This window comes from Silurus meridionalis, chromosome 4 (assembly GCF_014805685.1).
Source record: "Silurus meridionalis isolate SWU-2019-XX chromosome 4, ASM1480568v1, whole genome shotgun sequence".
Lineage (NCBI taxonomy): Eukaryota > Metazoa > Chordata > Actinopteri > Siluriformes > Siluridae > Silurus > Silurus meridionalis.
Genome location: NC_060887.1, coordinates 40,903,009 through 40,920,508, shown reverse-complemented (window position 1 = coordinate 40,920,508; position 17,500 = coordinate 40,903,009). Strand labels below are relative to the sequence as shown.

The following is a 17,500-nucleotide window of genomic DNA, read 5'->3' as shown; positions in this document are numbered from 1 at the left end:
ACAGTGACCGAGAGAAAGAGAGTTAGATATAATCAGGGTGAGATAAAGATAGAAGAGAGAGGGGGAGTGATATACAAAGAGAATGAAAGAGGGAAGAATGAGAAAAGAAATTGAGTGGAATAGAGAGGAAAAGAGAGTGAAAGAGAGGAAACGAGAGTGACAGAAATAAAAATAAAGTGGAAGAGAAAGTGAAAGAGAGAATGTGAAAATTGCACTTATAGAATGTAAGAAAAGAACAGAGAGAAATTACAAAGGCAAAAACAGAGAAGAAAGAAAGTAGAAACCGAGTGATAGGAGAGGAGAAGAGAGGAGAGGTGGAGATGAGATGAAATGGAGAGAAGATGAGATGGAGAGAGTAGGAGATGGAGAAAGGAGGATATGGAGTGAGGAGGAGATGCGATGAGATGGAGAGAAGATGAGATGAGAGGAGAGAGGACAGGAGAGAAGATGGAGAGAAGATGAGGAGAGAAGATTGAGAGGAGAAAATATTGAGATGAGATGAGATGAGAGGAGAGAAGACAGGACATGGAGATCCTCTCCATTTTCTCTTTTCTCATATAATCTCATTTCCTCCTCTCTCCATCTCCTCTCCTCTCTTCTCCTATCCTGAGTTGAGATGGAGAGGAGAAGAGAAGAAAAAGCAGGAGCGCAGGGGGCTGCTGATGCGTTAGTAACGCAGTGAGACATTCTCCCTGTGGGGTTGGATGAAGAGAAGTGCGCACTTTAACACACCATATGTTCCCTCCTCTAATAAACGAGTAAAGAAGATTTAGCTGGAGGAAGTACTACACTCCTCTGTCACGCGGTTCCTCGCTCTATCACTCTGATCCACCAGTGTAGCTCACATACACACACACACACACACACACACACACACACACACACACACACACACACACAGGTGAAGGTCTTCAAATCTCTACATTATGAATATATTAATAATGGACACTGTCTTAAAGAAGCTTCACAAAAATAAACAGATTAAAAATATCAGTCTCAGCATCATAAGGGGCAGAAGTTCAAGTGTCCAAGTTCTCCTTTATCTGCATTTATACCAATCACTGACTTGCCAGGATCTGCTTAGGATGAGCTTCAGGATTCCTGGTCTTCAGATATAAAACGATACCACAAATGTCTGGACATTTCAAGCAAACCATTGTAGCCTGTATGTTGGAACAAAGAGGCTGTGAAGATGCTGCTCCATTTAACCACACTGAGGACTTCACACATTTGATGATGGGGTGTAGGTGGGGAGTCATGCAGGGTCATTAGACGTTCCTAGGGGCGGGAAATGGCTCTGTAGGCTTCCTAAATATTGGTGTAGATGTGATCCAGGGTGTTGTGTCCTCTTATGGGACAGGAGGAATTCTGGTGGAAAACGTGGAGGTTACAGCACAGTGAAATTCTTTCTTCACTTATCCAGATGATGTTAAGAAAATAGGGGTCAAGCACAGGGTCAGCCATGATGCAGCACCCCTGGAGGACAGAGGGTTAAGGGCCTTGCTCAAGGGCTCCAAGAGTGGGAGCTTGGAGATACTGGGATTTGATCCTCCAACTTTCCAATCAGTAACCCAACGCCATAACCACTGAGCTCCCACTTCCCCAGAGGGACTCAGACAACAGTGTCCAAGCCATGCTTACTAACATCCAAACACTCCCACATTTCCCTTTAATGGACATCTTCACATTAGGGTGCTGGTGAGTGTGTGTGTGTGTGTGTGTGTGTGTGTGTGTGTGTATTTAAACAAACCTGAGACAGATATGGCCTAAAGTATCTGACATTAGTTTTATGGCTCCTCAGGCAGCAATGTCTGTCACAGCTGGCACAAAACTACCGGAGAAGGTCACTCACTTACACACACACACACACACACACACTCACAAGCTGTATATTTACTTTCCATTTCTGCAATTTCTTGTGAACTATATAGGTAGGGTATCTGTGTATACGTATGTGTGTGTGTGTGTGTGTGTGTGTGTGTGTGTGTGTGTGTGTGTGTGTGTGTGTAAAAGCTTTTTGTAATTGTGTGTGTAATGGACTGATGTTGGTGGAAAAAGGTCGGTTTTAGAGAACTTTCAAGACTCTAATGATTTATTTAGGCAATACGCAGGACAGGGAATACACATGCTGAGAGCAGGACAAAAGACAGGAAATAAACAGAAATGCAGGACAGTGCAGGACACGACAGTTTCAGTCCTCACTAAATCTAGAAAATATGAGCACATCAGCCCTGTTTTAATCATCTACACTGCTCCCAATTACATCTCACACTGATTATAAAATACTACTACTGACGTATAAAGCACTTAACGCTCTCACGCCGCAGTATCTGAGTGAACTTCTGTACCAGTATGATCCTCCACGCCAGAGAGGGTGAATGTGGAGAGTGTGAAGTGTGTCGTGAATGTGAAGAGTGGAATTTGAGGAGTGTGTGGAGGATGTGGATTGTGTGGTGAATGTGGATTGTGTGGAGTGTGTGAAGTGTGGAGAATGTGGATTGTGTGGTGAATGTGGAGTGTGTGGAGAATGTGGAGTGTGTGGAGAATGTGGATTGTGTGGTAAATGTGGAGTGTGTGGAGTGTGGTGTGTGGTGAATGTGAAGTGTGTGGTGAATGTGGAGTGTTAGGAATGTGTGGTTAATGTGGAGTGTGTGGAGTATGGAGTGTGGAGTGTGTGGAGAATGTGGAATGTGTGGTGAATGTGGAGTGTGTGGAGTGTGGGGTGAATGTGGAGTGTGTGAGTGTGGAGTGTGTGGAGTGTGTGGAGAATGTGGAATGTGGTGAATGTGGAGTGTGTGGAGTGTGGAGTGTGTGGTGAATGTGGAGTGTGTGGAGTGTGGAGTGTGGAGTGTGTGGGTGTGGAGTGTGGTGTGTGGTGAATGTGGAGTGTGGAGTGTGTGGAGCGTGAGGAATGTGTGGTTAATGTGGATTGTGTGGTGAATGTGGAGTGTGTGGAGTGTGGAGTGTGGTGAATGTGTGGTGAATGTGGAGTGTGTGGAGGTGGAGTGTGTGGTGAATGTGGAGTTTGAAGTGTGGAGTGTGAGGAATGTGGTTAATGTGGAGTGTGTGGTGACTGAGAAGTGTGTGGAGTATAGAGTGTGTGGAGTGTAAGGAATGTGTGGTTAATGTGGAGTGTGTGGTGAATGAGAAGTGTGTGGAGTATAGAGTGTGTGGAGTGTGGAGAATGTGGAGTGTGTGGAGAATGTGGATTGTGTGGTGAGTGTGTAGAGTGTGGAGAATGTGGAGTGTGTGGAGAATGTGGATTGTGTGGTGAGTGTGTAGAGTGGAGAATGTGGAGTGTGTGGAGAATGGACTGTGTGGTGAGTGTGTAGAGTGGAGAATGTGGATTGTGTGGTGAGTGTGGAGTGTGGAGTGTGAGGAATGTGTGGTTAATGTGGAGTGTGTGGTGAATGAGAAGTGTGTGGAGTATGGTGTGTGTGGATTGTGTGGTGAATGTGGAGTGTGGAGTATTGTGTTCATGTATAGAATATGGGTACACACACACACACAACACACACACACACAACACACACACACACACACACACACACACACACACACACACACACACACTTGCTCTAATCAAGAGCAAGATGCCTGGTCATTGTGGAGATGTTAACGAGAGATGACAGCTTCTCGTCGCTCACGGCAACAACCAGTTCGAGCATGGAGAAACCGACAGATACTCAGAGAGAGAGTTAGAGAGTTAGAGAGAGAGAGAGAGAGAGAGAGAGAGAGAGAGAGAGAGAACGGAAGTGAACGGATGATAGAGTAGTACGGAGTGTAAGAGGTAAAGAAAAGAAAAAGTAAAAAAAAAGGGTAAAGGTAGTTTTCAAAGCAAAAGCAGTGATGAGTCAGCTGCTGTAAAGACCGTGATGACATCATCATCACCATCATCATCATCACCAATTCACTTTTCCACCTCTCTCTCTCTCTCTTTTCTCTCTCTGGTGAGTGTGGCGTGTACATCTCTAAATAACCTAGTGTATGTGTGTGTGTGTGTGTGTGTGTGTGTGTGTGTGTGTGAGAGAGTGTGTGCGTGTGTACTAGCGTGCGCGGGCGTGTAAGTGTGTGTGTGTGTGTATGTGAGTATTCAGCATGGCGTTTCCGAGTGCGAGGCTGTTTGAGAGGAGTGAGTGTGTGTGTGTGTGTGTGTGTGTGAGTGTGTGTGCGAGTGTAGAGAAGTGTGTGTTAGCGGTTGGAAATGTGGTGGGGCATGAGAACATTGTCTCTGCCTCCCGGATGAAAAGTGCAACTGTGGTTTTCTTAAATAATCTGGACAAAGTGACTAAACGGATCTGGAAAGGAATTATCATCAATAATGAGTGTATTCTGGTTTCTTCCCTCAGTTCTCCTGCAAAAAAGCTCATGCTATCTAATGTTCTTCTTTTTATCAGTGATTGAGGCAATTCTTAAAGAGCTGTCTCGGTATGAGCAAACCATCTCCCCCATGAAGAAAATCCCCCTCGGCTGTAAGTCCCCACTGTTTTTTATGGTTCTGAATGAAGGTCTTGAGGAACTACATGTGGTCTTTAAGTTAAGGATTGATGGGTTTGACTACAACATCTTTGTTTCCACTGACTCAGAAATCAAATGTTTTAAATGTGGTCAGTTAGTCACTAGTCCTAGAAGACAGAGACAATATAACCACCCCAGAGAAGCTCTGCTCAGCTTAACCGGGCCCAGAAAGACCCTGCTCAGCTGAACTGGACTGGCAAAAGCACTGCAGAATTAAGTGAGCAAGTGAACATAGCACTTCAGTTCTGCAAGTACTGAGCACTCACATTCACTCAGTGACGAGAGTGATTTGTTTCCTGTTTCCTGTTGTTGAACTGTTCACCGGGAATTTTGTTTGTATCGGCGTTTTAAGTTTTTCTACAGTTTTCTCGCTTTAAAATATCAAAATATCGTTTTGATTTCCTGCATCCTTCACTTTCCGTTGGCTCCGTCTCGACTATTTTTGCTGTCGGAAGAGCGCTTTTTTTCCCTGTCTGAGGGTTTGAAAGCAGTGAGTGAAGGACATTCACCAGAACTACGAACACACACTACAGTAATCACATTAAGGTACGTCATTTCTCTATTATGGCGAACATCCAGTTCACTCAGTGTGTGAAGTGTGACATGTTTAGTCGGTCTTTCTCCGTTGTTAGCGATAATTTTATCTGTGAGAAGTGTAAGCTAGTTTGCTCTTTGACGGAGAAGATCTTAGCATTAGAGGAGCGCATCCAGAGTCTAGAGAGAAGTAGTGAGTGCGAGAGCAGTCCAGGTTCTGCAGGGGAAAGTCTGGATGCCCTAGGTGAAGGTAATATTCCCCCGACTCCGGCATTAGAGCCCTCGCAGCGGGGCGAATGGGTGACAACTCGGCGGCATACTCGCAAAGCCAAAGCTAACGCTAAGGCTCGCCCATGGGAGCACCATTCCTCTCCGTGTCCAACAGGTTTGCTCTCCTCAGTGAAGCACCCGCTGAGAAACCTGAAAGAGCTCTGGTTTTAGGAGACTCCATTCTGAGGCACGTGAAATTAGCTAGACCTTTAGGGGCACCAGCAGCACAGGTTATGTGTATACCGGGAGCCAGGGCGCCGGACATAGCAGGTCAGCTTAGATTCTTAGGAAAGCACAGGTTCTCTAAGATAGTTTTTCACACAGGAGCTAATGATATACGCCTTCGACAGTCAGAGGTTACTAAGAGCGAAGGCAATGTCCGATGCTGTAATATGCTCTGGCCCCATCCCAATGCGACGTGGCGATGTAGCCTACAGCAGGTTATGGTCGCTGAACTGCTGGATGTTCGAGTGGTGCTCCAAAAATAATGTGGGCTTCATTAATAATTGGAGCAATTTTGAGGGCAAGGCTGGCCTGTTAGGGCGGGACGGTATCCATCCCACCCGGGAAGGTGCTGCTCTCATTTCTTGTAGTATAGGTCATAGTCTCAGAACAGCACTATTTAACAAGTGACTGTCTAGAGCCAAGGCCAGGGAGCAGACAGACAGGCTAAACCGACCGCCTGCTAGCTGCACAGAGTCGCCACCAGGATCCACCATATTGAGACTGTGTCTGTCCCCCGAGCAAAACCAAAATATAGGAATTATCAGAAAGTCTGTTTTAGTAACCTGATTAACATTAAATTAAATAGGACTGAACGCACAGCCAGCACCTCTGATCTAAAAATAGGATTGTTGAATATTAGATCTCTCATGTCAAAAGCGCTGACTATAAACGAAATTATTAACGACCAGGAGTTTAATATAATGTGTTTGACAGAAACGTGGATTAAATCGAATGAATATGTAGCATTAAATGAGGCGAGTCCTCCTGGGTATAGTTACATACACCAACCCCGTCTAAATGGCAGAGGAGGTGGAGTAGCAGCTATTTATAATAATAATCTAAACGTCACACAAAAGACTAAACAAAAATGTAAAACATTTGAAGTTCTTTACACCAACATAAAATATTCAGTGTCTGAAAGCAGGTCAAGTCAGTTAATTCCACTAATTATTATTTATAGACCCCAGGGCCCTACTCTGATTTTCTGATAGAATTTGCAGATTTCATTACAAATCTAGCTACTTCTTTAGACAAAGCATTAATTGTTGGTGACTTTAATATTCATTTTGATAATCAGGAAGACTCCTTAAGAGCAGCAGTTGTGTCCATTCTAGATTCAGTTGGAATTAATCAGAATGTTATAGGACCCACTCATAGTGGTGGACACACTCTCGATTTGTTGTTAACATTTGGATTAAAAATTAAATTTAGTCATAATTCCACAGTCTGAAGCTATTTCAGACCATTATCTAATCTCGTAAAAAATTTGCCTCAATCATTGCATTTCTACCTCACCACGTTACCGTGTTAAGCGTACTTTCACGTCAGCTACAGCAGCGCGTTTTATTAATTATCTTCCTGATATTACGATATTAAATAGATCTCCGTCAGACCCCGCAGAGCTCGACTGGGACACTGAACATCTAGAAACAACGTTACGTTACACTCTAGATGATGTAGCGCCCCTTAAGACCAAAATGATCAGGGAGAAAAAATTAGCACAGTGGTATAATGATCATACGCGCACCACTCGAAAATTAGAACGTAAATGGAGTCAAACAAAATTAACAGTATTTCAAATAGCATGGAAGGAGAATCTCCTAAATTATAGAAAATCTCTTAGTGCTGCCAGATCAGCATATTTCTCCACCCTCATAGAAAATAACAAGCAGAATCCTAGATTTTTATTCAGCACGGTAGCAAAATTACAGGGAATAAAAGCACTGCACTCACATGCACACCATCAATAGGTAGTAATGATTTCATGAACTTTTTTAATAATAAAATTGAAAACATCAGGCAAGAAATCCAGACGGTTAATATAAATCCAAATTATTTTACAAGTAACCCTGTAGACAGCAGTGTCATTATAGCAGACAATCAACTACAAAGCTTCACTCCTATTCATGAGAATGACTTAATTTCATTAATCTCCTCATCAAAATCATCAACCTGTATTCTCGATCCCTTGCCTACAAGTTTCTTTAAACAGATAGCTCCAGAGGGAATTGAACCTGTTTTAAAAATAATTAACTCTTCCATTAGCACTGGTTATGTACCAAATCCTTCAAACTGGCAGTTATCCACCCCTTATTAAGAAACCTGACCTTGACCCATGTCAGTTGTCCAACTACAGACCGATATCAAATCTCCCCTTTATATCCAAAATTTTAGAAAAGGTTGTAGCACAGCAGTTCTGCTCACATCTGCTTATGAATAACATTTTGAAATGTATCAGTCAGGATTTCGGCCTCATCATAGCACAGAGACGGCGCTAGTTAAGGTGGTAAATGACCTGTTATTGGCCTCTGATCAGGGTTTTGTCTCCTTACTTGTTTTGCTCGACCTTAGTGCAGCTTTTGACACCATTGATCACACTATACTGCTTGCTAGACTTGAGAACGTTGTAGGAATAAAGGAACAGCTCTCTCTTGGCTCAGGTCTTATTTGACTGATCGCTATCAGTTTGTGGATGTAAATGGTGAGTTCTCCACACTCTATGAGGTAAAGTTTGGTGTTCCTCAAGGATCTGTCTTAGGCCCACTGCTTTTCTCTTTATATATGCTGCCTCTTGGTGAAATTATTCATAAACATGGGATTCGCTTCCATTGCTATGCTGATGACACACAGCTGTATATTTCAGCAAAGCCAGATGAGAGAGATCAGCTTAACAATGTTGAGAAGTGTGTAAAGGACATTAGACAGTGGATGCTTAATAACTTTCTTCTGCTCAACTCAGATAAGACGGAAGTACTTTTACTAGGACCACATGCAGCTAGAAGTAAACTTTCCGATTACGTAGCATCTCTGGATGGTGTTTCTGTTTCAGCATGTACGGCTGTCAAAGACCTTGGTGTGATTATTGACCCGAGTCTTTCCTTTGAGTCTCACGTGAATAATATCACCAGAATCGCCTTCTTTCACCTTAGAAATATTGCTAAGATTAGAAATATGATGTCGTTACAGGATGCAGAAAAACTAGTTCATGCTTTTGTTACTTCTAGATTAGACTACTGTAACGCTTTACTGTCTGGGTGTTGGAGTAAGTGCATAAATAAGCTTCAGTTAGTCCAGAATGCAGCAGCAAGGGTCCTCACTAGATCTAGGAAATATGACCACATCACCCCTGTTTTAATCAGTCTACACTGGCTCCCAATCAAATCTCGCATTGATTATAAAATATTACTACTGACGTATAAAGCACTTAACGGTCTCGCACCGCAGTATCTGAGTGAACTTCTGTACCAGTATGATCCTCCACGCCTACTTAGATCAAAAGGTGCTGGCTATCTGTTGGTTCCTCAAATAATGAAGACTACAGCAGGGGGCAGATCTTTCTCTTATAAAGCCCCACAGTTATGGAACAGCCTTCCAATCAGTGTTCGGGACTCGGACACAGTCTCAGTGTTCAAGTCGAGGTTGAAAACTTATTTATTTAGTCAAGCCTTTTATCAGTAGATTTTCTTAGGTAAAGGCTCAGATCTGGAGGAACATGGATATAGAGTGTTTGGTGAACTGGTATATTTGTATGCTGTCGTCCCCTCACATTCACACGTTCACTCGGGTTTGTTGACGGTGGTGTGGTGGGTCGTCTCTTATCCCAGAGATCCCTCATGTCTGTGTTACCTTCTGGTTCTCCCTTTTAGTTATGCTGCCATAGCGAGTCTTGCCGGAGTCCAAACTGCACAGTGACATTAACTTTCATACACCAATAGTTACACTTAATAATCCATATCCTTCTCTTCCCATCACCCTCTCTCTCTCTCTCTCTCTCTCTCGGTCGAGTTAAACATGCTCCTGAGGCTCCAGTGACCACTGTTCCTGCCCCTCTCCCTCCGTGGATCTTCACACTTCTGTGCAGCTTGGGACGGTATCTCATCAACACCTTGGGTGGTTCCATGTAATTCCGGAGTAGAACGGGTGCTTTGAGGACGGATTGGACTGTAGTTGGTGTCGGCGGTCTGCTGCACTGACTCGGGAGTGCAGTTTGCTTCTGATCGTCATCACTGTAACCCGCAACATTGTATATCTGCTTCAAATGGACATTTGGTGCAACCCAGATGAGGATGGGTTCCCTCTTGAGTCTGGTTCCTCTCAAGGTTTCTTCCTTATGCCATCTCGGGGAGTTTTTCCTTGCCACAGTTGCTCATCAGGGACGAACATACTTACAAAGAACATATTTACGTTTAATCACCACATTATCTGTGTAAAGCTGCTTTGAGACAATGTTCATTGTTAAAAGCGCTATACAAATAAAAATGAATTGAAGTGAAATTGAACTGTTCGGCTGAACCAGGCCCAGAAAGGCCCTGCTTGGCTAAACCGGCCCAGAAAAGCCCTGCTCGGCTGAACCTGGCCAGAAGAAGCCATGCTCAGCTGAACTGGGCCAGGAGAGGCCTTGTGAAACCGAAAAAGTCAGAGTGGGCTCTGGAGCAGTGCTGGAGCTGCCTGCGCCAGGAGACACCTGTCACTACACCAGTGCAAGAGGATGGGGAGATGTGGAGATCGAAGACGAGCCCCATCCTGACCATGCTGCCAAAAAAAGGGAGACCTGACCCACCTGAAGAACTGACAGAGTCTACTGTGCACTGACTGCAAGCTGCTGTCAAAAGCTTTAGCCTCGACACTGGCGAAGGTGATGGAGCAGATCATTTATGATGACCAAACATTCTGTGTGCCTGGCAGGTTGATATTTGACAATGTATGCTGTTTACCTGGGGAGTCATGAATTTTTTTTGTAAAAACTGCGAAGGCACTTTAGAGCACATCAAGGGCAGACTGAGCAGGTGGAAGTGGCTGGTCCCGAAGATGTCCCACAGGGGGCGAACAACCTAGCAGCATTATCCCTGTGGAACAAGCTGGCATGTATAGATCCACCGCCAAACCTGCTAGCAAACATCCAGGCTCTGCTTGTCAACTTCTTCTGGGATGGTCTGCACTGGATTCCGCAGAGTGTCTTCTATCTGCCCAAGAAGGAAGGGGACAAGGGCTTGTTCATCCCGCCAGTAGAGCTGCAGCCTTTCACCTCCAGTTCATCCAGAGATTCCTAACTGGGCCCAGGAACCTGGTTTGGAGAACAGCAGCTAGTGGACTTTTGCACATGGCAGGAGGACTGAGACTGGACAGAACTTTGTTTTAAATGAGCACCTGATCTCTCTGGATTACCAGTTTTTTACTGTGGACTTTTAAAAAATGGATTAATTCAATTCAATTAATTTGTATTTGTTTTGCACTTTTATTAATGAACATTGTCTCAAAGCAGCTTTACACAGATAATGTGGTGATAAAAAGTGAATATGTTCTTTATAAGTGTAAGTTTGTCCCTGATGAGCAAGCCAGTGGCGACTGTAGCAAGGAAAAACTCCCCGAGATGGCATAGGGAAGAAACCTTGAGAGGAACCAGACCCAAGAGGGAACCTCTTCATCCTCATCTGGGTTGCACCGAATGTCAATTTATTGCAGATAATGACTTTGCGGGGTGCAGTGATGATGATCAGAAGCAAACTGTAGTCCTGAGTCAGTGTAGCAGACTGTTGACACTAAGAGGTGTGGAACACTACACTGGCTGCTGGAGGAGCCCCTGGTCAACAGGAGTCATCTGGACATCTCCAGTGCAACCACCCCCACACTGTCCAGAGCCCTGATCTCCTCTAAGATCGTCACACTCCAGGAGCTGGTAAACATCACAGGGACAGACCTGTCACGAGGGGAGGACCTGGCTGCAAATATGGGACTCGGTCCCTGTGCATCGCCAATCAGCTCCTACACCGCTGGAGGTCCACACTAACAGCAGAGCTGCTCTACACGGCCCGTGTTAAGGTTTTAAATAAGAATAAACTGAGTGGGAGGGTGGACCCCCAGTGGAGAAATGTTCTTGGTTTTAATGATGATATTAAACCAGAGTGGAGACACTGTACAAACCACCGTTAACCAAAAACACTGCCGAGCTCCAGTGGAGGATTTTACACTGCATCATCTCTGTGAACTCTTTTATATTAAACCCTGATGTTCTGCAGGACTCCGTTCTGTTCACAGAGAGAAACTGTTTTTCACACTTTTACCCACTGCTCCAGGTTACAGTCACTGTTTGTGCTTTTAAAACTTATTTTAAGTTTTTTTAATGTGAATTTTTACACTTCAGTGTTTTATTCTTGGTTTTAAGTACGTCAGGAGAAACAGGTTCATGTGCCAACTGATCCATTTTTTTGGGCAGGAGAAAGTGGCCACATACCTGAGCAGAAAAAACTAAACAACACAAAATGCTGATTATGACGCAAACAGAATGTTCTCCAGACTGGCAAAATCTTGGTTGATGTTAATGTGTATGAGTGTGAGGGAGGTGAAGATTTTTGAGGTTGTGTGGTGTTGTGGAAAAGCTCTGTGTTCTGTGAGAGATGAAGAATTGTGTTTTGCACCAGAACTGAACTAAATGATCTCACACACATACACACACACACACACTCACACACACACACACACACACACACACACCTCTCCCCCAACATTTAAATGTCATTACCTGATTTTTATTTATTTTTTCATATATTTTGTATTTACTTATTTATTTATTTAACTTACAAATCAAACCTGATAGGATCTCTTATTAAACATGACTAATGTCAAATGAAGGATTTTAAAAGTCAAAGGTGGGTGGTAAATATTACCCTTGCCAATAGTGTACCATTTACATAATATGTAAGTCAGCACGATTAATTATATAATAATGAGTACAATTAACCCACACTACCTAATTATTTATAGTAATAACTGCAAACTAAAAAAACTTTGTAATATATACCCAAAAACCCTGTCTGTAAGAGCAAGAGCTATTTGGGGCACATGTTCGTTGGGCGAGCTGGATTGTGGAAGTTGACTACATTGTCAAGCTTCAGTGCTGACGGTAAGATAACTTTTTTAGCCTGCATATTTATCATGTAATAAAAGGAAACGGGCACTTAGTTAGTTTTATCTGTCATAAGATTGTGGTCATTGTTCTATGTTAGACAAGGAGTTCACGTAAAGCTTCGGACATCGGTCATAGCGAGCTAGCTAAAAACACATTTTCTCTTGTACTAATGTTAAAAATGTGCTTTTTCTGCATTATTGAATCGCTAATGGTACTGCAAGAACGCGATTTAGAAACTTTTACCCGTGCTATTATATTGTAATATAAGTTTTATTAGGTTACAGAAAGGTAGATAGTAGCATAGCTAACTCAGATAGCTGTGTGTGACTCCATTAGCCAATGTTTAGGCTAACTGAAAGTTTACCAGAAAGCACGTTTACAGTTTTTTCTGAATGCTTAAGCGCTAATCGTGATTCTTGTAGCACAATTTCTAAAACTATTAATACGTATAGCAAAACCACTCACTGAGTTTGCAAAACTAAAAGCACAAACACTGCTTTGCACTCAGTTTGCAATTTTGTAACACACAGTTTGCAAAACTGTAGGCACAATTCACTGCACAACACTCTTTTTGCAGAACTTTAAACACAACTCACTGCTTACACTCAATTACCAAATTTCCAACACACTCCTAGCAAAATTATACACATGTATGGCTATCATTAACACTATTTTGCCAACTGTCTGGCACACTTTCACATGTGAAAACTGTTTTAGATAATTAGTTCACTTTGCAATCAGCCTAAGCACTGTAAATAAGCCACAGGTAAGCTGTCTGTGTGGAGTACAATGGAAGGAGCAGTAAGAGTGAGAAGAGTGAGAATCAGAGGAGGCCGAGGGAGAGGACGTGGAGGTGAAGAAGTTGGAGGAAGAGGACGTGGAGGTGAAGAAGAGGCCGAGGAGGCCGAGGGAGAGGACGTGGAGGTGAAAAAGCGAGAGGGTTAGAGGAAGTTAGAGGAAGAGGACAAGGAGGAGCAAGAAGAGGACGAGGAGGCCGAGGGAGAGGACGTGGAGGTGAAGAAGCGAGAGGGTTAGAGGAAGTTAGAGGAAGAGGACAAGGAGGAGCAAGGAGAGGACGAGGAGGGGAAAGAGGAAGGGTAAGAAGAGTAAGAAATAGAATAACTGATGACATCAGAGCTACAATAGTGGACCATGTCATCAACCATGGGATGACCCTGAGGGAAGCTGGTCAACAGGTTCAGCCTAATTTAAGCCGCTACACTGTGGCAAGCATCATTAGGACATTTTGAAATGAGAATCGGTAAGTACTTTGTAGCACTGCCATACTCTAATGAGAAACACAACAGTACCATACATGCAAAAATACTGAAATTGTTACTTTACAGAATTGCTAGACGTCCAGATGTTGGGGGCAGAGGAAGAATGTTCACTCCAGAGCAAGAGACCCATATAGTGAACATGGTGATTGCCAATAATGCAATAAGACTGCACGAAATACAGCAGCGCATAATTGATAATGACACCATCTTTCAAAATATACACAGTGTAAGCATTTCTGCACTAAGTCGTGTACTTGCGCGCCCCAGGATAAGAATGAATAAGAATAAGAATGAAGCAAATTTACAGAGTTCCTTTCGAGAGAAACACAGAACGTGTAAAGCAACTGCGATATGACTATGTGCAGGTAAGCTATAGTGTCATTGGTTCTGAATTTGGAAGTGCATACTGTAGTGCTGTGCATGGGCCTGATGTGTTGCATTTGTTTTGTCTTGTCCAGAGAGTGATGGAACTAGAAGCAGATGCAATGGGACATGAGCTACTTTTTGTAGATGAGGCCGGTTTTAACCTCAGTAAAACCAGGAGACGTGGCAGGAACATTACTGGACACCGTGCCATCATCAATGTCCCAGGACAACGTGGTTGTAACATAACCATGTGTGCAGCTATAAGCCAAAATGGTGTTGTTCACCATCATGCAACCATAGGCCCATACAACACTGCACACATTATTGCATTCCTGGACACCTTACATGACATGCTAACTGTTCAGAGACCAGAGCATACCCGATATGTCATCATATGGGACAATGTTAGTTTCCATAGGGCTGCTTTGGTCTGCAACTGGTTTACAGACCACCCATCCTTCATGGCACTCAACCTCCCTCCATACTCTCCATTCTTAAATCCCATCGAGGAGTTCTTCTCTGCCTGGCGCTGGAAAGTGTACGACCGTCATCCTCATCAACAGGTAGCCCTTTTACAGGCAATGGAGGAGGCATGTGGAGATATTGACCAGGCATCATGTCAGGCCTGGATACGGCATTCAAGGAGATATTTTCCCCGGTGCCTTGGACTGGAGGATATTGCATGCGATGTGGACGAGATTTTGTGGCCGGACCCAGAAAGACGACATGATGTAGGCTGATTGTCTTTTTTTTTTCTTTTTTTTTGTGAAATTACTATTTTGTGTTCTGACTTTGTCTTGGTTTTGATGAGTGTGAATAAACACCAATACTTGAAGTTTGGATCCTTGTATGTTTACATGACACTATGACAAAAGTATGACCTCAAATTGACATCTGTACACAGAGAAAGCAAAAGCCAGATGTGTTTTGTATTCATACCATCAGTGTGTAGTTGGCACATTGTGTGCTTAGTAGATGATGGCTTGTGTTTACTGTTTCATACGAAAACACCATTTTTACGAAGGTGTGAAGAGTTAATCTAGCTGTGTTCGCTTTTGCAAGAGAACTACAATGTTTTGATAATTGGGTGAAAGGTTTTCTTATTTGTGTGTAGAGTTTTGCAAAAATAGCCAATAGTTACAAAAAATGTGCTTAAGCAATCAGAAAAAACTGTAAATGTAAGTGTTGTGGGTAAGACAAACAGTTTGGTGTTAAGCTAGAGCTACAGCATTTAAAATATAATTTTTAAGTTGTGCTTAGGAAATGACGTTTGTCACGACAACAAATGTTATTTTAATGTTAAAAAATAGATATATGGATGTGAATGTCAGTTATTTAATGTCATAGCAGTTTAATTTTAAATTCAGCAATTGTGCATGAATTAAACCTACAATTGTCCACTCCATTATACAAAAATCCTGAGTAGGCTAAATTTATGCACAATTGCTGAATACACTATAGTGTTGAAATCTAAAACTTTGTTTTGTTTTGTTTTTTAATTATGTCTGTAGTCCCTGCAAAATATGTAATTTCACAACATTAAAACGATTGGACCTATTAAAACACTATAGATTAAAACATGGGCATTTTGGTCGAACACAGTCCATACCCTGTCTCCATTTTGACTGTCCTTGCACATTTCAATTCGAAGAGAGGAGGTGGTGACTCTCTGCCCAGCTATCAGTGTCTTCAAAGAGATGTGGCCAGCTTTATTCACTGAGACTCAAGTAAGAATAATTATATTTGTTATTCTATTTCACTAATGTATTTTTAAAAGCCAATAGTTTCCAACCTTTATTCCTACATACACCTATCATACCCCTAAATGTGTAAATAAAGCTAATTAGAAATATTACTAATATATTTCATATATAAATCTTTAGAATTTGGAAGAGTTGTCATTATTTTGTCAGTTTACTTATTTACTAGATCAAAGAGGAGTTCCGTCGGATAACAACTATTTCCCTGGAACAAACATTCATGTTTAAGCTTGACAGTTACACACCCTGTCTTCTGCAGCTGATGCGTCCCAAAAGAGGTGCTGTTGGTACCAGGATGCGCCCTCTCCTTAACACTGAAAATGAGGTATGTTTTTTGTTCAAATAGTCTAAAAAGTGCAAACACTAATTTGTAGAAAAAATGCTGGTCATTAAAATGCATCTCTTTACAGTCTCAGAGTATTGAGAATAAAAGGGATGCAGTGCTCTGCCTCATTGAGTTCCTAGGGGAGCCGCAAGAAGAGCTCTTCCAAGACTCCCAGGTAAGTTACAAAATGACCAATATACACAAGGTGTTTACAGACAGCCTCATAAACAAACAATTTTCTTATTTACAGCATGTAGTGTTAGTTGATAAATGTTATTGGGTTCAAGCATTACATTTTTCTCTTAACTTATTGCTTGCATTAAAGTTTATTGTTGTTTATTTCTGCCAGTTAAACATGAAAAATGACCAGAAGGGCCAAACAGAACAAACTATGAAGGTGCTTTTGATCCATAGTCCCATAGCTGAGGACGATCCAGTAGACGTATCTATTGTGATAGAGGGCATCCAAGTGATCAGTGGGTGTGGATACAAAACCAAGGCATGCATGTTGTTGATAGGATTAATCTATGCCCTCAACCTTGAATATCCCAAGAAGCTCAAGAATACTTTTGAAGTATTTCAAAAACTTCTTTTGGAGCTAGATGGAGGCAAGTGTCTCAAGAAGGTTCACAGCCTCAAAATTAAACCCATGGAATAGACTGCTTCTTGCCTTTGTTGTTGTTGTTGTTGTTGTTGTTGTTGTTGTCAGAATGTTTTGAAATGTATCTTATTGTATATATAAAAAATACATCTATTTAAGTATTAGTGTCTCAGGATACAGTAATTGGTAAATTTCAAATAGATGTTTGTTATTTGAACAAATAGGCGTCCTAAGTTTAATTATTGAACAAGTAGACACACTATTTGAGCAATGTTAGCCTAATTTTTTTTTATTTGTATTTTTATAATGCTGTTTAAAGGGAAAAAAAACTCAATTTCTTGATAACTTTTTAATGTTATTAGTAAGTTTACCTTCCTGATTCAATAATGGTTAGTCTTATTGGTTAATTAATAACAGCAATTATTAAATACATTGAAAAAATACAATAGTGTTAATAATACTCACTTTTAATAAGTAATTTATTGTCTAATATTATGAATAGATTTTACCTCATTTCAATTGCCCTGTTATAGCTGATTTATTCCGGTACTCTTTACGAACAGTACAGCGTGAAATTTACCCAAACAGACTGAATGCAAATTGTTACCTCACATCTTTTGGGTACTTTTACAGTGTGTGTGTGTGTGTGTGTGTGTGTGTGTGTGTAGGAGAGCTTTGTGTTGTGTTTCCTTGTTTTGAATTATTGAAGTTGTC

At 42.0% G+C, this 17,500-nt stretch overlaps 2 protein-coding genes across 3 annotated transcripts in view; one reads left to right on the top strand and one right to left on the bottom strand.

Annotated features, from left to right (window-relative positions):
* LOC124385132 (NLR family CARD domain-containing protein 3-like) overlaps positions 1-17,500 on the bottom strand; it is a 987,530-nt gene that overhangs the window by 312,629 nt on the left and 657,401 nt on the right. The window lies entirely within an intron of this gene.
* Positions 13,996-15,088, top strand: LOC124385155. Its single transcript, XM_046848308.1, has 2 exons — positions 13,996-14,099; positions 14,193-15,088. Exons 1-2 carry the CDS (start codon positions 14,025-14,027, stop codon positions 14,838-14,840), a joined length of 723 nt encoding a protein of 240 aa, XP_046704264.1. The 5' UTR covers positions 13,996-14,024; the 3' UTR covers positions 14,841-15,088.